The sequence below is a fragment of the Sminthopsis crassicaudata genome, chromosome 5 (assembly GCF_048593235.1).
Source record: "Sminthopsis crassicaudata isolate SCR6 chromosome 5, ASM4859323v1, whole genome shotgun sequence".
Classification (NCBI taxonomy): Eukaryota; Metazoa; Chordata; class Mammalia; order Dasyuromorphia; family Dasyuridae; genus Sminthopsis; species Sminthopsis crassicaudata.
Window position 1 is genome coordinate 112,916,125 of NC_133621.1, and position 22,570 is coordinate 112,938,694.

The 22,570-nt window shown below is 39.3% G+C and overlaps 2 protein-coding genes across 5 annotated transcripts in view; both read right to left on the bottom strand.

The window, feature by feature from the left end:
* LOC141543080 (carboxypeptidase A4-like) overlaps positions 1 to 5,696 on the bottom strand; it is a 36,383-nt gene extending 30,687 nt beyond the window's left edge. For all 3 annotated transcript variants that reach the window (XM_074267925.1, XM_074267924.1, XM_074267927.1), the window contains exon 1: positions 4,954 to 5,696. In XM_074267925.1, coding sequence (XP_074124026.1) covers positions 4,954 to 4,955 — 2 coding nt within the window. In that variant the 5' untranslated portion in view covers positions 4,956 to 5,696. The remainder of the gene's footprint in view (positions 1 to 4,953) is intronic.
* Positions 5,697 to 5,830: 134 nt separating this feature from the next.
* The window catches only part of LOC141543078 (carboxypeptidase A2-like), a 41,748-nt gene continuing 25,008 nt past the window's right edge, over positions 5,831 to 22,570 (bottom strand). For both annotated transcript variants that reach the window (XM_074267922.1, XM_074267923.1), the window contains exons 6-11: positions 21,766 to 21,864; positions 17,589 to 17,699; positions 15,324 to 15,414; positions 13,464 to 13,663; positions 11,448 to 11,532; positions 5,831 to 6,079 (exon numbers count right to left, since the gene is read on the bottom strand). In XM_074267922.1, the coding sequence (XP_074124023.1) occupies positions 5,892 to 6,079; positions 11,448 to 11,532; positions 13,464 to 13,663; positions 15,324 to 15,414; positions 17,589 to 17,699; positions 21,766 to 21,864 (774 nt within the window). In that variant the 3' untranslated portion in view covers positions 5,831 to 5,891. The remainder of the gene's footprint in view (positions 6,080 to 11,447; positions 11,533 to 13,463; positions 13,664 to 15,323; positions 15,415 to 17,588; positions 17,700 to 21,765; positions 21,865 to 22,570) is intronic.

The following is a 22,570-nucleotide window of genomic DNA, read 5'->3' on the forward strand; positions in this document are numbered from 1 at the left end:
CTGGGGACAGTCTGTTCCTAGTCTCCTCAGCATTTGAAGTCTGCTCCCTCTCCACACAGAAGCTGTCAATGGTTAGAGCCCTTTTGAATTTTTTGTTCATTTTGTCAGAGTAGGAATCAAAGAAAACAAACTGACAAGAGAAACAATAGGTCTGTTTTGGGGGGATGGGGCTGGATGTTATTAATGGGCTTCCTCTACAGACTGGGGGCAGGGCAGCAGAGAGCCACTAACAGAACAGCAATGACTGTACTGAGTCTGTGCTCTGAGGCTCTGAGAACGCACCGAGTCAGTCCAGGTGGGGGTTGGGGGTGGCCGGGCTCTGAGAGACGCTGGCTTTCTGGGGTTTTATTCTTCACCTCTGGTGTCTACACCTTCTCTGCTGCTCCCGGCTTGCTGCCAAGACGGAGCATCCACACTGGGGCAAAAGCCCTTTCACAGAAACGGCAGAGATCACACCCCTCCCCCTCAGGTCTGAGCTGTGTGAGCTGCCTGTCTTGCTCTGGCTGTCTGCCCTCAGTCTGCGCCCAGTCTGATTGACCCTCCCCCGAACAAACACAGACCTTTTCTGGCGACTTTCAAGGATGTCTTCTCTTGGTGATAATTTGTGGATTTCTTTCTGGGTCAAGCATTAAGTCTGAGGCTTGTCATGAAGTAAGTTCTGAGAGAAAACGAGGAGCTCAAGCAGCTGTCTGCCTCCACGCCGCCATCTTGGCCCTCTCTCTCTCTCTCTCTTTCTCTCTCTCTCTCTCTCTCTCTCTCTCTCTCTCATTCTCAGCTCTTGGACCAAAATGGATCCTTTTGTTCCAGAAAATCTCTCCCTCTCAGAAATCCAAATAAAATATTAAAAACTCTCTAATCACTATCTTGCCTCAGTTTCTCCAGCATTACATTTGGAGGCCCCAGCGAGATATGAGAGCAGGATTAGAGATTTGAGACCCTCAGGACTCCGCCTTGGGCCTTGGGGTGGCTGAAATCTGGGTTCTTTAGCCCTTTGGTTTGCTCCAGAGTCTCTGGGAAGGGAGCACTTTTCAGCCACAGCAAAGCTTGCAGTGGATGCCTCCATTTCGGCCACAGGAGAGTAGGTCTGGGTGCCTTAGAACACAATCTGCTGGTTTGCTTGTTCTGTCGGTCTGTGAGTGCTTTTGGACTCTCAGAAAAATAGGACGCTGATGGGTATTAATTTCTGAGCACAATGCCCACTGGGCGTGGTGCGGTGCTACCTGGGTGTCTCCTCAGACACAAATCTGGGCTGAATATTATTCAGACAGCTAATCTGGCTGGGCACTCGGGCAGCATCTGGTTCTGTACGCCCATGGCATAACTCTGAGGTTTTGAGTGTCTTCTGGCACTATCTGGTTGTGTTCAGTGTCTTGTTAAATGCTTTAATTGTGCAGTCTATGTTTGTGTGATTAGTGTTCTGTGTGAATTGTCTGCTTGTTTTGTTACTAAAAAGCCCTGTTAAAGTTTTAAGAACAATGGTTAAGAGTGTGTTTAGCATAAAACAATTGTTTGTGATTTCTTAACCTGTTACACTAATTTGTAACTAAAAGGAAGAGAAAAGCTTGGCTGGTTTTAAAACTCTGGCAGAAAAAGCAACCTGCTAGTTAGAAAGAGGAGGGAAAGAGCCATAAAATTCAAGCTCTTCAGGGGACAAGATAAGAGAGACAAAAAACAAAAAAACCTTAGGCAGGAGACTTGCCTGAAAGAGGTCGTGCCTCTAATTACATAAAATATGTTACTTTTAGAAACATATTGGGTAATTTGTAAACATTATAAGTTATGCTTTAAATTTTGCCAGCTCTGCTGGACATGTGTGGGTTTTATAGAGTTATTTAATTATTCACTGAATTTTGAATCTTAAAAGTTTTGAAGGGAAAGGAAAGGAGAATGAAGGTAATTTAAGACAGATTGAGCAATTGAAGATTTGAATGATTTCAAGAAGTAAGAGAGAGAAGGGAAGAGATAGGATTAGTAAGAAAAGTGGAGAGAGACTGTATTTAGAAGGGAAAATTAGCATTTAACAGAAAGAAAGAGAAGAGTTGGATCATGAAGCTTGGGGGAATTAGGGAGAAATGCCACGTGGAATGGGGTAAAGGAGGTCATGGAAAGAGCCTTGTCAAAATTATAATCTAATTCCCCTTCCTCCCACTAAGTGCACTTCAAGTTGCAGCTGCTTGTCTTTGCTGCAGAAAGCAAATTATTTAAAGAGATAGCCTACTTTTACTGTAGTAATTTAATTGACTGAATATTTTTATTTTTATTTTTTAGGTGACTAATAGTTTCCTTGTTTAAGGAATATAGTCAGAAATGTGCTATAATTTGATATGGTTATTTGTAAAAAGTTAAGTAATATTTTAAGAACCCTTCAGATTATTTTATGTGGAATTAGGATATTCTCTATAAGTTTTCATTGATTGAGCCATCCTGAGGTCATTCCCATTTTTGAAAGGGCCTCTAAAAATAATAGCTTTTCTTTTGTCCTTTTGAAAATGTTTCTAGTATGAACAATATGCAACTTGGGATTTTTCTATCTATTGGATATTAAAAAGCAAAATGGTTTGTATAATGTTCAACGTATAAAACATCTACTTGGATATGTAAGATAATTGTGTGAACTTACTGGGATAAATTTCTTACTCTTTTCAATATAAGATCATGGTAAATACCTGTTTGGGATTCATCTGAAGCTTTGATTAATGGGATTAGTTATTGGAGTTCTTGGGCTTGTAGCTAATATTATTTGGGAGTTTTAAAGCTCCATCTTTTTAACGTTTTGGGGGCAATTACCTGGAATAAAACTGAGTTAAGGCTATTTCATCCTGTATGTGCTGAAGGATCAGTTTTGACTGCTTATATTATGTTATACTCATGTCCCTGCATTTTTTCCTTCTGTGATTGATCAGAACAATACTGTTTCCAGTCTGATGATAAGTAATCATTGTATCCTAAATACTTGGTCATCTATCTGTAACTGGATATTTGTGTCTGCAGATATTCAGGTTTTTTAAAGCTTCTAAATAAAAAGTTGTCTATGAGACCTAACTGATGTTTTATTTATTGGGACTAGAGCCGTTTGCTTATCCTGTGAGGCAAACTTATTTCTTCTCACATAGTAGCTGCTGGCCAATGTATACTGGCCCCTGCACATTTTGTAGCAGTCTGTTCATTTTGTAGATTTGTTTTTTTATCTAGATTTTGGTCAAATTACAGCTATATTGACCTGCTTCTGTGATCTGAATCAACCTACTGGAGGCTTGGATCCTTATCAGCACACTACATCACAGCCATCCCCCTGCCTGGGCTTGAGAGTCAGCCCTTCCTTTACTATTCTCAGCAGGAAACAGATTTGAATAAGAGACTTCTCCCCCTGCCCCTGATGGATTTTGATGAGGGAAATGGGAGAGGTTGATGAATTATTGTTAAAATTCTAACTGAATTACTCTGTGATTAAGATTTGGGATGGAAAGTGTTAAGATTGGGTTACTATTGCTGTTAAGGATGTTTCCTTCAGAACATGTAATTTTTGAGGGATCTTTAGGATTGTACTAGTCTGATATGTATAGGAACTTTAATTCATTTTCGGGATTTATATGTGGGATGGTTATTTGACTATTTACTTTGCTTTGGATGATTCCTTTCAGTGAAAAAAAGGGGGAAGAAGAGATAGGAAATTAGGTAAACTGGTGGATTTTTCAAAAGTACTGAAAGAATAGGAACCCCTAGTTTTCTGTTAACTTTGCCTCAGGCACTTCTGCCCAACCCCTGCCATTGTGTTTCTTGTCATTGAAGCCCTTCTAGAAGTCCTTTTTTGTTTTACTTCTGCTTGGTCAATTATTTTAAACCCTAACTGGACTGTGATTGCTGGTTATGCTTTAACTTTGAAACCCCTTATTCTGTTGGAATTGCCCTGGAAGACTCAGTTTTTGTGATTATTTTTTAGGAATAACCAGAAATCAGGCACCTTGGGATTTGGCAGTCTCTGGTCCTATAACCCCAGATCCTTAATTAGTATCTCAGCATTCTCAAAGGACATTGCAGTTTGTTATCAGGCCTCTAAAAGTTCGGGGTTTGACTGCCTTGATAGTCTAATTGTGCATACTCTGATAACTCTGCTCAGAAATCCGGATCCTTTCTGTATCCTAGTAGCAATGCCTGCCTGTTCGTCTGAGTGGGGACAGGTGGAGCTACTCCAGGCCTCACCCTTCGCCTTTGAAGTCTGTGACAGCCGTAGGGTGCCCCTTCTAGGATGGGCAGCACAACTGTCTTGATCCCTGCTACTCCCTCTATAAAGAGAGGCTGAGTTAAAGGCACAAATGACCACAGATCTAACACAGACTGAACTGTCCACCTCACACTGGATTCCCTGGCTATGACGGTATTCCAGAACTGCAGAGGACCTGACATGTTTGCAACAGGGAGCCTTTGTACTCTGGGATTATCAGGGAGAGACTTGTCCTTGCCATAATTCCTTGCATTTTTCTAGTTTTATTTTGGTTTATTTGCTTTACACAGGGTTGGTCAAAATTATGGTGCTAAGACCTTCCAGGTACCTAGAGAAAGGTAATTCAATGATTTGAATATTCAGAAGAGAGAGTGTGTGGAATGTTGTGCCACAGTTCCCATTTATTGTCCTGCCTCAGTTTCCCTAATTGTTATGCTTCAATCCCCCTGGTTGCAGCCCCCCCCCCCATCCTTGACCATTGGGACTGATATAACTTAGGGCTAGCTAATCTAAGGTTATAAATTGTAAATGTATTATCTCCAGATAAGGAGGAGTTCAGATTTCCCGGCTCCTAAGTACTCCTAAGTTATCAGGAACTTAAGGTCCTCACCCCCCACCCTGTCAGAACCGAATTGATGGTCTGTCCTTGGAAATTCCTGCCCTTTACCAGTATCCATACTCCATCCCTTTCTCCCTGATCTATGGAAACATATATTTCATTGGAAACTCACATTCCTTGCTGATACTAAGGCTGCTGCTGAAGCTGCTGCTGAATGGTTTGAGACATCAATCCTGGGACCAAAATGGATCCTTTTGTCCCAGAAAATCTCTCCCTCTCAGAAATCCACATAAAATATTAAAAACTCTCTCATCTCTATCTTGCCTCGGTTTCTCCAGCATCACAGAGGAAGGAAGAGGGAGAGAAAATAGATTTTGGTTAATTGAAAAAAATTAAAATAAACACCCCCCCGATATTTTTATGACTTCTCCCCTTTCTAATCTTCTTATACATTACTCCCTTCAAAGCACTGTACTATACTCTCTCCTTTTCCTGACATACAAAACCCTTTTCCTGACAGTCTCTCATGCCTTGACTTCATTTCCCACTTTATACTTCTTCCCTCCTCTTGGAATCCCTGGTTTCCTGCAAAATGAAACTCAAACACAACTTTCTTTCTATATGCACCCTTTTCTGATACCCCCAGCTACTAGGAAGCCCTTTCCCAAAGCTACCTTGTGTTTATTTTACATTTAACTTACATATGTGATTCATAAATTTATATGTGCACATCTTCTCCCATTAGAGTGTAAACTTCTCGAGGAAGGGGTTTGTTTCTGCACACACAGTGCTCAGCACTGCTTCTGGCACATAATAATCATCCTTTGCCAATATGTGTTTTTCCTTTTGGCAAGTTAAGGGAAGGGACTGTTTTTGTTTGTTTGTTTTTGTCTCTATATCCTCAATGCCTGACACAGAACAGCATTTAATAAATTCTTGTTGAATGAATGAATAACAAAATGAATTCTGATATCATACCACAGAACAAGGAGGTAAATCTTCACATAAAATATTAGGCTTTGAAGAGGAAATGATGGTACCAAAATCTGACACTTTAAAATGAGACTTTAATCATGGGGACTTGTTTCCTCATCTTAGAGTTCCAGAGAGCTAGTAGGGATGGTCTCGGACGTATTCCATGATCGTCTTCAGACCCAACCACGTCTCCTCTGCAGTGGGAAGAATCTGACTGGCTGGCAAGAGGAAGCCATGGCGACCTGTGTCTCTCAGTTCAAAAGCAAAGGAATATTTGATGCCATAGTCATAGGCCCAGTCAATGCTTCCTCCACTGGCCTGGTCTGAAAGACAAAAGAGAAAAATAGCTATGTCATACCCTCTCCAAATATCTTACTGTTCCAAAACAACTACAAGCACTCATGAGGTGTCCGGCCTATGAAAGCAGCTAGGAATACAGACTAGAGGTCTGAAGGCTCATCTTCCTGAGGTCAAATCCAGCCACAGACATTCACTATCTGGGTGACCCTGGGCAAGTCACTTCACCCTATGTGCCTCAGTTTCCTCATCTGTAAAATGAGTGTAAAAAGGAAATGATAAATTGCTCCACTATCTTTGTCAAGAAAATCCCAGATGGTCACTGAGAGGAAGACACAACTGAAAAACAATTGAATTAAATGTGTAAAGACTGAGGTAGGTGCTGGGGATTAAAGAAGGAACTGAATGAGCTTGCCTTCTCCTGACACCTTGTTGTATTAAATACTAGTGTTCATTAAGACCAATTCAGATCTCTTCCTCTCCCCCTCATCCATTTTTTTACACACAGGTATAAACCAACAGGGATGTTGGTTAGTCTTCAGTCACTGCTACACAATGACATGGAAAAGAGCTATTAAAAGTAAGAAGGGCCCCATACCAATCGAGTGTTTTCTTGTCATGTGCAGCCTCTCTGTTCTATTCTCAGGAGTCTCTGATTATTCTCACCTGGCTTTTCTCATAACCTTGAACAGCACTGTTTACTAACTTTTATACTTCTCTGACACTGAGCAAGATTTTTTTGCAGATGCTAGAAATTACAAAAGAAAGAGAACATCTGATTTCTAATTCAGTTTCAAAAAACTTGCTATGGAGAGGGGGAAACTGGACACAATAAGCAAGTACTTTATATGTAAATATAAATAACAAGTATGTATCACCTATATAAACAATTTTAGTTTACAATTATATGTGTTCATTCATTCCACAAACATGTGTAAGTCAATTATTATGAGCACTTACAGGAAAAAATTAAATATAACATAATCCCTTCCTTCAACAATCTACTGTATAATGTGGCAAAGGGGTTATTCTCTCTAGGACATAGGAGTAAAATAGATTTAATATGGGAAGGATACCTACAGTGTTCAAACTGAGATTAATAAGCAATAAAGAAATAAGGGCGCATCCTTGAAGGAGACAGGTAAAAGACAGCTGGCTCAGTGCTGGAAAATGTTCCAAAACCAGATAGGTAGCGAGGTTAAGCAATAGCCCTCCAGTACTTCCAAGACTGATGAGGTGTGTTGGAAAGGGGCAAGACTACTGCTTAGTTTTGTAAATTCATTGCAAAGAGATGATTAATTTGTTGTATTGGGTCTTGACTATCCATAGCATATAGTGTGATCCTGGGTGAATAATAAGCATTCAACAAATACTGATTTTTTAAATCTATTCATTAAAATTACTCATCTTTGGAATTTCTGGGACCTTGTTCCAGGACTTTATTTTATAATCATTTCCCCCAAGGCCCTGAATTCTAAAAAAACATGAGCAGAAGGTACCACCTCACATCCATCAAATAAGCAATAATGATAAAAGATAAAAATGGTCAATGTTGGGGATTTAGATTTGGTAGAGCCATATATAGGTACAATCAGTCTAAAAAAAAATTTGGAATTATCCTAGAAAGTAATTGAACTATCCATACTATTATTTAGCCAGTGATCTTACTACTAATCATATACACTCGATAAGACCAAAGAGAGGAAGAAAGATTCCATCTAGACTAAAATATGAAGAGCTAGGCTTTTGGCAGCATCAAGAAAGTAGGTTTGGGAATGGTTATACAAACTGAGATGTGTGAATGATTACACAGTAACAAATAAGTAATATGAAGAATTCAGAAAAGCATGAGAAGATTTACATGTGCTGATGCAGAAGAAAGAAAGCAGAACCAGGAGAACTATAAACAATTAGCTTCAATAAGGTAAACCAAGATATCCAGGCCCCTCAGAAGTCATCCAATCCAACCCCTAATTTTTTAGATGAGGAAACTGACATAGGGATAGGATCTGTGATTTCAGAGGTATAGATATTTCCCTCTACCTATCCACTCCTATATAAGTTATTGTTTTAAAGGGATGCCTAGAGAACTGAACATTGTGATATACCTAGGGTACATAGCCAGTAAGTGTTGGGATGGGGGAGACTTGAACCAGTTCTTGTTGCCCTTGAGGATGGCTCTCTATCCCCTTGACACCACAGTTGCCTACACCTAGGGATTGTCTAAACAACAACAACATTAAAAGGAAGCTGGGTTCAAATCAAATTCAACAACCATTCATGGTCCCAAAGTACATGATGAATCATACTTGTCTCTTCTGATAGACAGGTGGGAGGCTCTAGGTATATAAAGCGGCATCTGGTATTACAGTTTATCCTTATCAATTTTCCTTCATTGTTTCTCTTTGTTACTAGTATGGGGCTTATAAAGAAGAGAAAATATAGTATAACTGGGGTGCAAAAAAAGAAAACACTGATAAAACTTCAAGAAAGAAAAATCAAGATCCTATCAGGAAAGATTTAAAATACAACAAGGGTCAAGAGTGTGTATATGTGGCTCACAAAAGCTGAATAAACACCCATCAAGGATGCCATAGACAAGAGATTCACCCACTGGATAGAGAGTGAGACCAATTACTTTCTGAGGCTCCCTACTGCCAGTAGGAGAAAATGAAAAACTTCTTAGCTTAATCCCCCTAAAGTCTGCCTCCAACCTACTCTTCCAGTCTTCTTGCTGAGTCATTTCAAACATACCTAACTCTCCATGACCCCACTTGGATTTGTTTATTTTTGGCAAAGATACTGGAATGAGGAAGCTGAGGAAAATAGCGCTAAGGGTTTTCCCCAGGTCACACAGCTAGTCTGTATCTGAGGCTGGATTTGAATTTGGGTGCTCCTGATACCAGAGTTGGTGCTAGATAGAGTGCTACCTAACTACTCCCACCCCAGTCTTACACTTTACTCTATTTCATATACTCTAGAGTTCCAGTCAAAGTGAACAGTCAGTTGTTCTCAACTTTATTCTTCACTATTTATTACCTCTATACCTGAAATATATTCCCTTCCTGTGTTAAAATTCATTTCTTCCTTCAGAGTCCATCTCAAGAGTCATGTACCTCATAAACATTTCCTTGATTTCTCCAGTTAAATACAATCATTTTTAACTTTATTCCAAAACTTTGTCTCGTGTCTTTAGTGCATTTTACCTGGTACCATACTTGTTTGTATGAACACCATCATTATTAGATTTTAAGTGCTCTCTGTTAGCAACTAAGTCCTTCCCCTCACCTCTCACTCTCACCTTCATCTTTAGATCTCTAGTCCCTAACACAATGGTTTGGAAATAGGAAATGATAAATGTTTGTTGATTCGAATTATTTTTAAGGTCCCTTTTAATTGTAACATAATGGTTCTCTGAAAAAAACCAAGAAATTGTTCATTGATAAAGCACCTATTAGTTGAATTCCTGGTGCCTTTGCCAGTTGGGAACACAGCACCCAGGAATGTTTTACTCATCATAGAAATATAATCACTTTTGGGGTGGAGTAGAACAGATGTTCTATCCCTCTACAAGAGAGCACCATAGCATCATAGGATCAGAAGCAAAATAGGTGATTTCATTGACACAAATATGCAAAATGTGGTGATTAGTCAAGTTGAAATGAAACCAGGAAAATGGGATCAACTCTAGCTAGGTAATGCAATGAGAACACATCTGAGATTCAAACTATCAAGAGGATACTTAAGTTGAATGAGGTCACAGCAGTCCCTAGTGTGGGACTGGAATATTGCTTCCTAATTAATACCATCTGGTCATTTTTTAAACCTGTCATGGAGAAAGTTTGAGAAGCCAATCAGATTCTCCCCAGCAGCACTATACCCAAGCAATGTTACTTATTTGTAAAGGACTACAGAGCCAAAAATGATGAGAGCTAATTTCTCAACTGGCAATGCTTCAGATCTGGTCATGTTGCCCTGCTTTGCATCTCAGCTACTTATGTGCTAGTCAAGTCCTATATTCCACAATTGGAGATTGCTGCCCCTCAATCACAATAGTTAGGACTCCCGAAGAGAATACTGTGTCTGTTCTCTATCCTTAAAATTGCTCAGGGAATAGGAAGGTGGTAAAGGAAGCTGGCAGTGTGATTGATGGCCCATCCCTTCTTCCTTGGATATCTCCTATGTTTAAAAAAATTTTTGAACAGAAACACAATCTTAGTAACTGTGAGAAAAAGGACCAATTTCCCCCTTTTATTGAGTGTTCCCAGAAAGTGCATGTGGTAACAGGACCAACTCTGATATTCCCCTAGAATAATCCACTCACTTGGTCAAGGGCTAAGAAATAATTTTTAAGGAAAGTCATTGGACCTGTGGTACTGAAACTGTGAGCATTCCCAATAGGATAATTGATTTTCTATTTTGCTTGCAAAATTCTTGGAGGTTTTAAAGCAGAACCAGAAGGAGCCATAGAAATTCTCCAGGAAACATGGGAGTCCCTGTTGCCTTCCCCATCCCTGGATGAGCACAGGAGACCTCTAGGAGTCCAAGGGACTTCTCAAAGTTCCCAAGTTCCTTTATCTCCCACTTTCTCCTCAATCAATAAAGTCAAATGACTGACATAGAACATAACTATTAAGCCATCTGGGTCAGCTTTTAATGTGGAGACCTTTGGTCATGGACACAGGATCCCTCATTTAGCAATCATCAAGGAACCAATCATCCCTCATTATCAAGGAAGAAAAAATTTAATAAAACAACACAGCCTGAGTCAGAGTGCTAGCTGAATCACATTTGTACCAATGAAAAGCTGTACAGAGCAACAGGCCAAAATGTGATTGTTTTTTCCATCTAGTGGCAAGTAAGTGTTTGATGTCTAAACATGGAAAGGCACTGGGTTCCCTAATACTGAAGGTCTTCTGATGGAGGCTAGATAATCATTTGTAAGGATATAATACACAAGATTCATACTTCAGATTGGACTAGATTAGAGATGGCAAACTTGACTACCACAAAACTACAGAACCAGAACTGGATTGGGACATGTTTAACAAAATAAATAAAAATTCAATACTACATAAATAATATTAATTTGTGGTTTTCTAAATCAATATGTGGGCCCACAGGGCTCCATTTCTATTTGAGTTTGTCGCCATTGGGCTAAATGACTTTTCTGATCCCTCCTATCTATGAGATTCTCTGACAAGTGTGCTGCAGAACAGATCCTCTCCAATTTCTGGGAATATCTTTGTCCCAGCCACCATTCAGCTCATAGGGAACTTCTGTCATGGTTGAGGTGTAAATAGCAGCATTGGGTTTTCACGAGTTGAAGGGGAAATCCCTTTTATTTTCAGAGCCTAAGACCACAGCAAACCTCCAAGCCCATAAAATACTTACAGATGACAGAGCAGATTGGTCCCACTTTGTACTTGGTGCCATAAAGGGATGCCACATTCTCAGCAGCTGTTTGGGCCACTTGGTTCTAAAGTGAGAGAAACAGAGAAAAAGTTCTTGGTTGATATCCAATGGTTTTCTCTTTCAGAGGATGTGTATTCTGGTTAATTGGCTTCCTGGGTAAAAGAAGAGCTATTTTGGTTTTAACTCTTGCTGTTGAAAATCTTTCTTAAAATGCTATTAAATTTATCTGCTGGATCTTTTCCTGTGCTCTAAATCCCTGGTATCATATTCATTTTTATAAGTGCTCTCATTATTAGATTATAAATTCCAGAAGAGCAGGACTGTACCTTTTCTCCCACTTCCATCTTTGAATCCTTAGTTCCTAATTAAGCTTAGGAGCAGCTAGGTGGTGCCATATTGTATAGAGTACCAGGCTTTGGGTCAGGAAGACTCATCTTCCAGAATTCATATCTGGGCAAGTCACTTAACCCTATTTGCCTTAGTTTCCTCATCTGTGAAATGAGCTCAATAAGACAATGGCCAAGTATTTTAGTATCTCTGCCAAAAAAAAAAAAACCCAAATAAGGTTACAGATTCAAGATATGACTGAGTGAACAAGCCTAATATAGTGAATATAATTGATTCTTTCTTTGATGTCTGGGGATTAATTTTTACCAGTTCCCATTGTACAGAGGGATACATGAAGAAAGTATAAGAGATTAAATTGAATGAGACCCCAAAACAAACTCTGGCAGTTCCTGTGTGTGTTCTTCATCTTAAAAATAAAGCTTTATTTTGGCTCAAGTACTTATGGATCAGCCTTTACCTAGAAATTGTTGATGGCAAAAAATTCTAATTTAACTAAAGATTTTAAATGTTTAGTTATAATTGTAATTAAAGTTTATATTTAATAGCACACTTTCCAAATGTCTTTATATATTATCTTACTTGGTTGTAACAATGACCTTATAAAAGAAGTAGTAGAGACATTATTGGTCTCATTTTTCAGACAAGGAAAATGAGTCACAAAGCCAAAATCATACAACCAGTAAGTAGCAGAGCTAAGACTCAGTCTCAAATTTGAATTGAGATTTTACTCAACCTGCTTTCCCCCTCCCCTAAATCTGACCAATGAGGAGCACTACAAACTCTCAGGACTACCTTATTGGCTAGATCCCAACACAGAGGATCAACTAAAGGTCACATAAAGGATTATCTATTTCTTTTGTACTCCAAAGCTGCTGACAATGACCCTTCTGGCAGTTAAAGTTAAATTCTGACAGTTAAATTAGTTAAAATAATTGGTGTGCCCTATTCTGTATCATGTCCTTAAAAGAATTATTTTGTAAAGAATATTTGACAAATAGTATGAAAATTAAAATCTTTGTTTAAATTGCTTCCCTCACGACCAACTCTTCCTGACCCCATTTGGAGTTTTCTTAGCAAAGATACTAGAGTTGTTTACCTTTTCCATCTCCAGCTTAACTTTCATATGGGGAAACTGAGGCAAACAGAGTTCAGTGACTTTCCAAGGTGACAAAGCTATTAAGAGCGTTGAGGCCTTGGTGTAGCTAGTTGGTGCAGTGGATAGTGCACGGACCTGAGTTCAAACCTGGCCTCAGATTTGGCCTAGCTGTGTGACCCTGGGCAAGTCACTTAACCAAAAAGTCTTGAGGCCAGATTTGAATTCAAAAAGACAAATTTTTCTGCCTCCAGCCCAGTCACTGTACTACTGAACAGTCCCAAAAGTAATATATATTTACATTATTTTCTTTTTACTTTTAAGAAAGCTTTGTTTTTCATTTTAAAAGCATCTTTCATTGACCTTAAGTTGAGGTTACATTTCTAAGCACACTTGATGTGTGAAAGAAGAAAAGAAACAGAATGGGCCTTGCCAACTTGTACCTTCAGGTTGGAAAAGTGGGTGTTGTCATCTTATCTCAAATTTGAAATGCAAATAATAGAAGCAAAACAACCAAGAAAATATTAACAATTCTGGGAGAGCAAATGACTCACCAGTTCATTAAAATCTTTCGTCTTGCTGCATTTATACCCATAGGGGAACATGAGCAGCTGGGAGTAGCTGTGGAGGGTGATGAAGGCTTTGATATTTCCATGGCTCTTAATGAAGTCCACAATGGATTTCACTTCAACTTCTGAGTTGGCACTAGGTCCATGGTATGAGTCAGAGCAGCGATTGTCACTGGCTCCAGGTCCTGTGGATGATTAAAAGATACTCAAAGAAAAACTCAATTCCAAAGAGATAATGGAGTCATTAAAGTCTATCTCAGAGGACGGAATAATCAGTTCTAAGAGGACAAGGCTCAGAAAGCATCTAGAGGAAAGTATGAGGAAATAGGACTGGACAGCCTTTGTGAGGCAGCTAAGTGGCACGGTGGACAGAACGTCTGTCTTTGTTGCCCTCCCCAGATACCTTGTCAATTCAATCCAACAAGTATTCATTAAGCAATTATTACATGTAAGATTAGACACCAAAGTGACATAGTAACAGGCCATGGAATCAAGAAGATTCAAAATCCAGGACTCAGACACCTACTAGCTGTGGAACTTTGGGCAAGTTACCTGATTCATTTGCCTCAGAGAGAGAAATGGCAATCACTCTAGTATTTTTGCCTAGACAAGTCCAAATGGGGTCTGGAAGACCGAATACAAGTGGAAAGCTATTAAATAACAAAATAACACTCCTATTCATAGTGCAACAGAGAAAACTACTGAATTAGATCAAACTCTTGCAGTGGGCATTAATAAGGATTTTTGCCCACAAAGTCATAGGAAAATCATGAAGATCACAAAGTCATCTTTAAAGTCATATGGCCAACCATAACATTCTGGAGGGCCTAAATCCTGGAAGCTCTGTAATTCAAGCCTACAAGGAAGACTTACTGATTATTACCCTGGTGGGACCTAGAATTCTGAAGGATATTAGGGGAAAGAAGTGATTCTCTTCTCTCATCACCTTCAGGATAGTCAAAGGGTACAGAGAAACAAACACAACCTCTGCTCCTTTTTTTATTATTTTAATCTTGTTAGGTTGTGCAATATTTTGCAGAATGTGACATTGTTCAGTATTTGTATCTGACATTTGTCTTGACATGATAAGGGATCCGTGAAATGAGAAGGTTGAGTTAGACTTCAAAGTCCCTCCAGCTCTAAAATTCATAAGTCTATGCATTTGTCTTATGCATTTGCCCTTTTTTGGTCTTATCATACCTATCATTGAACTTTAGAAAGCCATGAACATAGGGTGAACAGGATTTGGAAAGAGAATTTAATTTAACTTCAAGTGCCAGTTTGCAAATAAAATTATGTCAAAATTGTAAAAGCTTTATAACATTCAGGAAAAAGAAAGACATCTATGCAAGGTCATGACTTTTGCATGTATCATACTCTTTCTGTTCCAGTGGCTCCTCCAGGACTCAGTCTATGAGCCAACGTCAATAATTCCAGAAGAAAGAAGCTCTTGGGAGCTGAAGAGAGCTTCATGGGACTATACAACTTGGGACTAAGGGTACTATAGAGACCATATAATCCAATGGCACTTGTTTTACCCAAGAGAAAATTGAGACCCAGAATGGACAAGGGACCCTCCCAAATTCCCACAAATACTAAGTGATAGAGACTGGATTCATATTCAGGGTCTCTTTCTCCAAATCCAAGCTTGCCCATGAGTCATACTACTGTGTCTCATTCTTAGCCCCACAAAAATAGTTCATGGCACCTAAGTAGGAAGCTTTCTCAGGACTTTTTGAATTTTTTTGTTGGTTTGGGTTATTTTTTTTTTCCAGATAGATTGTTATAAAGAAAAGAGGGAGAAGAAAAAAAACAAAACTTGTACTCTGAGATTGAGTTTCCCACCTCCAAAGCCTGCATCCCAGTTCCGGTTTGGATCAACACCAACACAGATGCTTCCAGAAACCTTAGACCGTGTCTTCCTCCACATTCGATTCTAAGAAACCCAAACAGCATTAGAGAAAAACACAAGAAATGTACAAGCAGAAGAAGCTTCCCTGAACTTCCTTAGTTTCTCTCTACCTGTGGACCAGGGAGAGTCCTGAAGTGAGTACCTGTGGCCATGGAGAAACAGGTGTCTGATGCAGAAAGACTTATGCCAGTCATCTAATCTTTCTCTTTTCTGTTGCCCAGCCAAGACAACAGGTAAAAAACCCCACATCTCTTTAAACAACCTACAGCCCCCCCCCAGCTCCTTCCTGGTCCCTCAGAGATCATTTAAGCCCTTAGGGGGATTCCCGGGGACTCCCGGGGCTCTGCCCTCTCATCTCCCCAGCTAGGTTTGGATGCTGCTGATCTGATCGCCCCAGAAGCACTGCTGCCCACCCACTGACCTCCAGGGCCGGGTCAACATGACACTAATCATTATTACTTTTTCATGTACTTATGTATTCATTTTTTAATTATTTATGACTCCTGAAGTCATCTCTTCCTGACAGACTCCAAATGAACCGGCCCGAAGGGCTCCAAGTCTAGCCGGGGCCGCAGGTGGCTCCCCTTAGTTAGTGACTGAGGGTCCTGACCACTGTACTCCCATGGACAGGGCGGCCAGGAGGTCTCAGCGCTCCCTCCCACCCTCTTGGATGGAAGAGCCAGGCCCCGAAGCTGCAGGGTTAGCACTTCTGCGCCCCGTCTTCCCTTCAGTCACTCAGTTGCGCCCATGTGGTGATCAATGTGGCACTGGGAGGCAGGCATCCAAAGCCCAGGCTTGGCTGGTGCCCCTTGGGATTCAGCCAGACGGATAAACTGCTGAGCAGGATGGGGACTGGGACCCTCGGGGGTCGTTCTGTATCCCGGTGACCCCGTGATTTGGGACAAAAAAAAGCACGGCTATGGCCCTCCGCCTCATACTTCAGCCACAGGAAACTTCCTTCCCCCCTAGATCTACGGGTGTGACTAGGGGTGCGGCTGCTGCTCTAAGAACCGGCACCTCAGCTCCAGCTGCTCCATCTTTCCTGAGACCTCCAGGCTTCCTGCCCTTTGGGGACTGAGAGTGACTCTATCCTGCCACAGTGAGGGGTGGTTTTTGGAGCAACTTTCAGATGGCAGTGGTAATAGCCTTCGAAAGGATGGTAACAGAGGCAGCTGGATGGCACAGTGGGTAGAGTCAGGAGGACCTGAGTTCAAATCCTACCTCAGTCACTTAGCTGTATGACTATGGACAAGTCACTTAACCCCAATTGCTTCAGAAGGAAAAAAAAAGGGATCATGTCTTGCACACTTTAGAGCCATGACTTCTCTGATCTGAATTCCCCCTCCCTCCAGTGTAAATCCCCTCTCCTCCTCTTCTTCTCCCAGGTGTTCTAATATATCAGCTGATTCATTTGTCAAGAACTCCCAGGAAGCTAGAGATTTATTCCCTCCTCCTAAGATTAACCAAGGCTGCATTTAAGCTTGAAATCATGAGAAAACATAAGGTTCTGGCGCAATTTCTGGGGCACTGTGAACTTTACATAAGATTAAGTCTCCAGAAACTGACAACATGCTTCAGAGAGTTAGATCACAGAAAACAATATAGGGTTGGTCACAAAACAATGCCTTTCACAAAAACAAGGTTTTAAGATATATAAGCAACATGATTTCTGGTAATAAATGGCTCTGTTGAATTATCAGCAACCCTTATTTTCAATTGCCATTAACCCTTTTGTGTTGTGCTGGTCACAGACAGCACAACACTCATTGGCCTGTTGTTTGTCATTCTTGCTACATGACTGGCCCAACTCCTTTCCTGATCTTAGTACCTTATTATATCACCTGTCTGAATTCAGGCATAATTCATTTGTCAGGGAACATACTTCTTTACTTTGTCCTCATTCCTATTACTGAGTTAGATGATTAAAAATTCACTCAGCTGCCCACACGAAAACCACCTTCTGGAGAGCAGCCCAAGAGCCCTGTGTGACTGAGACTACTCCTAAAGTCATTTCAAACTGAAAAGATGAGATCATAGGCCCCTCTCTGGGGTTAATCTCAGTAAATTTAGGGAAAACCCAAGACAGAAAGATCAACTTATTCCCTTTTGTTTTTTGTTTTGTTTTGTTTTGTTTTTAACCACAAGTATTTTTCTACATTCTCTAATAATCACTGAATAATCAAAGAGGAGTTGCTTACTTTGGTCCAAGAGAAGACATATCCGTCTGGGTTTGTAACAGGCAAAAGGAAGATATCCATTGCATCCAAAAGGCTTTTGATTGATGGGTCCTTTTCATAATCAGAAGCGATCTAAATGGAGACAATGTGATGTCAGATAACTTTTCCAGGAATCCAGAGATATAATGTTGTTGTTATATTTTCAAAATCTGAGACATCGGGTATCTGGTGCTATGGCTAGAGCACCGCCCTGAAGTCAGGAGGATCTGAGTATAAATCTGGTCTCAAAGCTGTGTAACCCTGGGCAAGTCACTTAACCCCAATTTCCTCAGGAAAAAAAAAAATGGTTCTTTGCATATGGATTAAGGTAAATAATGGAGAAAGCTATGGTGATTCTCAAAATGTGAGCCCTTGTTGTGATTGAAGGTTGTCTAAATATTCTGTTGTCTGATCTTATATAGAATGTTTATTATAAATGTTTAATATAAGTGCACTGTATAACCTATAGCATGTATAATTGTGCCATCTTGTGGAAGGAGAAGAAAGAAAGAGAAAAATTTGGAACTCAAAATCTTATTTTAAAAATCAATGTTAAAAACTATCTTTATACTTAGTAAAATACTATTTATTTACAACCAAAAATGTTTGTCATAAAATTACATATATGTATATTTTGTTTTTGCCTTGAATTATTTACATATTTACAATTTAATTTAAAAAAATTAATATCTGTTATAATATATCTGTTACAATTTAATTTAAAAATAGATCTCTGTTGACCAGCTGTAAATGACTTTCTTATTCTCAGTAGTACAATCATACAAACCTACCCTCAGTTATGGAGTTATGATGAAAAATCCTATCCAAATCCAGAGAAGGAATTGATCAAGTCTGAATATAAATCAAAGCATTCTTTATTGCTCTCTCTCTCCCTCTCCCTCTCTCTCTCTCTCTCTCTCTCTCTCTCTCTCTCTCTCTCTCTCTCTCTCTCTCTCTTTCTTTCTTCTTGAGGGTTTTTATTTTCATTAGGGTGGGAGATTTATGTTTTTTTTTTTTCACAACTTAACTTTCATGGAAATATTTTGCCTAACTCCACATGTGGTTTCTTAATTGTGGGTCGGGACAAGAAAGAGAACCTAGAACTCAAAAATCTTAAAATGAAATTAAAAAAAAAATTTAACGAAACTGGGGGGAAAATATTAAATAAATGAATTAAAATAAACAAAACAAAACAAAAAAATCTGTGCATACTCTGACCCACAGGGCCACTATTGGGTTTGTATCCCAAATCTATCATGAAAAAGGGGAAAGGACCTACATGTGCAAAAATGTTTATAGCAGCCCTTTTTGTGGGAGCAAAGAATTGGAAATTGAGCAGTTGCCCATCAATTGGGGAATGGCTGAATAAATTGTGGTATATGAAGATAAAGGAAAGTTAAGGAATATGAAGGTAACTGATATAAAAAATGATGAACAAGCTAATTTTAGAAAGACCTGGAAAGATTTACATATACTGACACTCAGTGAAGCAAGCAGAATCAGGAATACATCATATACAATAACAGCAAGATTGTGTGATGATCAACTATGAAAGACTTGCTCTTCTCAGTGATCCAAGACAATCCCAGCAGGCTTTGGATAGAAAATACTCTCTACATACAGAAAAAGAATTGATCATCCAACCTCTACTTAAAGAACTCCAGTGACTAGAAACTCACTAGCCAATAAAGCATACAATTCCAAGACCAGCTTCAAAAGGAAATTCTGTCAATGAAAAATTCTGTCAAATGAAAATCTGATCAATCATGATTCCAGAGATCCCATGATGAAACATTCTATCTACCTTTTGACCAAGAGATAACACATTCAAGATTCAGATTGGGATATGCATTTTCCAGATATGGCCAACTTGTTTTGCTTGACTATGTATGTTACAAATTTTCTTTTTCTTTTCTTTCTTTAGGGGATAAGAGGAGATGGGAAAAGAGGCTTTAAAAATACACTTAAAAAAAGTCAAAAAAAATTGGTAGGAAGTTTCTTAATTGAACCTGAATCTTTCTCCATCCTCTCATAAAGTTCCATTCATTTATCCTAGTTTTGTCTTCTGGGGCCAAATAGACCCTCAACTTCCTCCAATGTGACAGCACAAGCTTTATTAATTCTGGTGAAATTTTCCACAATATAAAGTAAGTAGGATCATTGGCTCCCCATTCTGATGGCCCCAAGGACCAAAAGAATCTGAGAATTCTTTTTTTTGCTTTAGGGTACAATCAACTCCTACCCAGGATAGCTTTTTTACAAGACTTCACATTCACATCAATTGAACTATACATATAGAATCACAGGCTTTAGAGTTGAAAGGGACCTCAGATCCAGTCTGATATCTGAACAATATTCCTGATTAGTAGTCGTCTAGCCTCTGTCTTAAAACCACATGTTCCTTACATACAGAGCCTGTTGTCTGGGACAGATTCCAGTTAAGAGATTACATTTGCTTATTTACATGACATTATATTGCAGTTGTAGATATATTGAACAAAAAGCCTCTTCACTTGTAGTCATTAGCCATTTTGAATTGTTAAATAGCTGTTTTGTACCACTCCAAAGGGTAACTACATTTAATTGTGCTGGAATGGAAGGCCTGGGAGAAAGGAGAAGCCAGCTCCCAGGATCTATACATGTGATCTCACTTATGAACACAGAGCTAATGGAGAAGGATTTCTTTTTAACATCTTCAGTGTGGTATGTCATCTCAGAATTACTTAAGAAATACTGTATTAGGTCAAATCCAAGTCAGTACTGTTTTGGCCAGTGATAACTTGTGGTGTGGGAGGTTCTGTGAAGTAGTTTCCTTCAGGGAAGTCCTGAAGGCAGACAAAGCTGTCTTTTTGTTGTTCCAACCCGTAATTTCATTGGTTTATATAGAACTTCCAGGAAGGAAATTCCCTCTAACTAATGTAGCTTAGACTGTTCTGTAGCTTAGAGAATTGCCTGAAAGCCTGAGAACCTCAGTGACTTGCCTAGGATCACAGTAGAAACAATAATGGGTAAGGGCCAAATCAAGTCTTCCTCATTCTTGGGCCAGTTCCTTTGGCTGCCCAGCTAGTATGAGTATTGAGTCCACAACACCATGGAGTGTGACAATTTGTCATCCTCCTGTCATCTGGAGCATACCATAAAAGTGGGTTTACATTTTATGATGCCAAAATTTTATTTTATCTGAAAACTAACTTGTTAAAGCTTCAGTTTCAGTATTCATGCTAGTATTCCAAGAGTCAGTGCAGCCATTCTTACCCCTAATGATTTTTACAAATGGAAAACCACTCTCCAGTATCTTTGCCAAGAAAACCTCATGTAGGGTCACAGAGACTCAGACCCAAGTGAAATGACTGAACAATAACAACAACCAATGTTGAGAAAGTCACTTCACTCACAGTTTTACCATCTTTAAAATGAGAGGAGTGGACTACATGATTGCTAAGGTCAGTTCCACATCTCATGGTAATACATTAATTGTCCTTCTCCAGCCCTATGTTTTTTAAGGCAAAGTAACCAGATATGCACATGGTTTTCTAGTGCAAATACAATTCTAACCTGACATAGAAACAAAAGCAAAGAAGAGACTATTGGATGGATTACAGGTATGCCAGATCTGAATTATTTTTTTAAATGAATGATCTAACTGAGATGGACTTGGTTCTGTTTAACAATGAAGTGATCCAGGGCAATTCCAATAGTTTGTTGATGAAGAGAGCCATTTGCATCCAGAGAGAGTGCAATGGAGACTGAATGTGGATCACAACAAAGTATTTTCACTTTTCTGTTGTTGTTTGCTTTCTTGTTTGTCTTTTTCTCATTTTTCTCCCTATTGATCTGATTTTTATTGTGCAGCATGATAAATATGAAAATATGTTTGGAAGAATTGCACATTTCTAATATATACTGGATTTGGATTATATAGCTGCCTAGGAAATGGAGGAAGTAGGGGTAAAGGGAGAAAAATTTAAAACACAAGGTTTTGAAAGGGTAAATTTTGAAAACTATCTTTAAATATATTTTGAAAAATAAAAAGCTTTTATCATAAAAAAGTATGATCTGTCTCTCTATATTTAAACCAATATGACTACTTGTACTACATATGTGGAGGAGTCAGATGTGAACCTAGAAAAAAAATCCATAAATTTTAGGTGAAAATTACCTTATTAGCTGTCCACAATGCTGTAGCTTGGGTAACCCATTCTCGGGCATGGATCCCAGCATCTAACCAGATGGCAGGCTTTTTTCCTCCGGTGCTAAACTATAAAACAAAATATGAAGTGTGAGGCCTTCCCTATCTCCACTCATTCTTTTCTTATTCCTTCCTCCTCTCCCATGACCCCCTTCCCATTCATTGTCTTTTCCCCCTGTTTATTTGTTTAAAAAAAACACAGGATAAAAATTTAACTTGAACATTAATATTTCTGACAGCTCTTGACCAATTTTAGGCAATTCTATTCCCTCTTCTGTTAGCTAAAAATGTAGCATTTACACCATCATCTGACAACTTAGTCCTGGTTTTTAGGAAATCAGAATAGAGTAAAAAGAAAATTTATAGCATTTAAAAAGCTATAGAATTTATAGCATCTTCTTTGAGGGAACAACAAAACCACACTGCTCTCTGCTCCCCTGGATAGACCTCTAGTGTAGGAGATAGTGGGAGATAGATTCCTACCCCACTAAACAAAGATGCCCTAGTAAGCTCAGATCCCCTGAGTCACCTTCTTCTCTGGGAGTCTGAGTATCTGTGAGCCACCAATTTCTCAAATATTCTTCCCAGCATGACTTTGACCTAGATACCAGGTAGATTTTCTTCCCCTTTCCCAATGTCTGGTCTTACTCAACCCAGTTCAAATCCACCAGCTTTTATTATCTGGGCTATCCCCTTTGATTTGGCATCCTCAAAGGACCATCCTTCTTCCCAACTTCCTTGGCAGCCATTCACATTTTCCCTCAATAAACCTGGC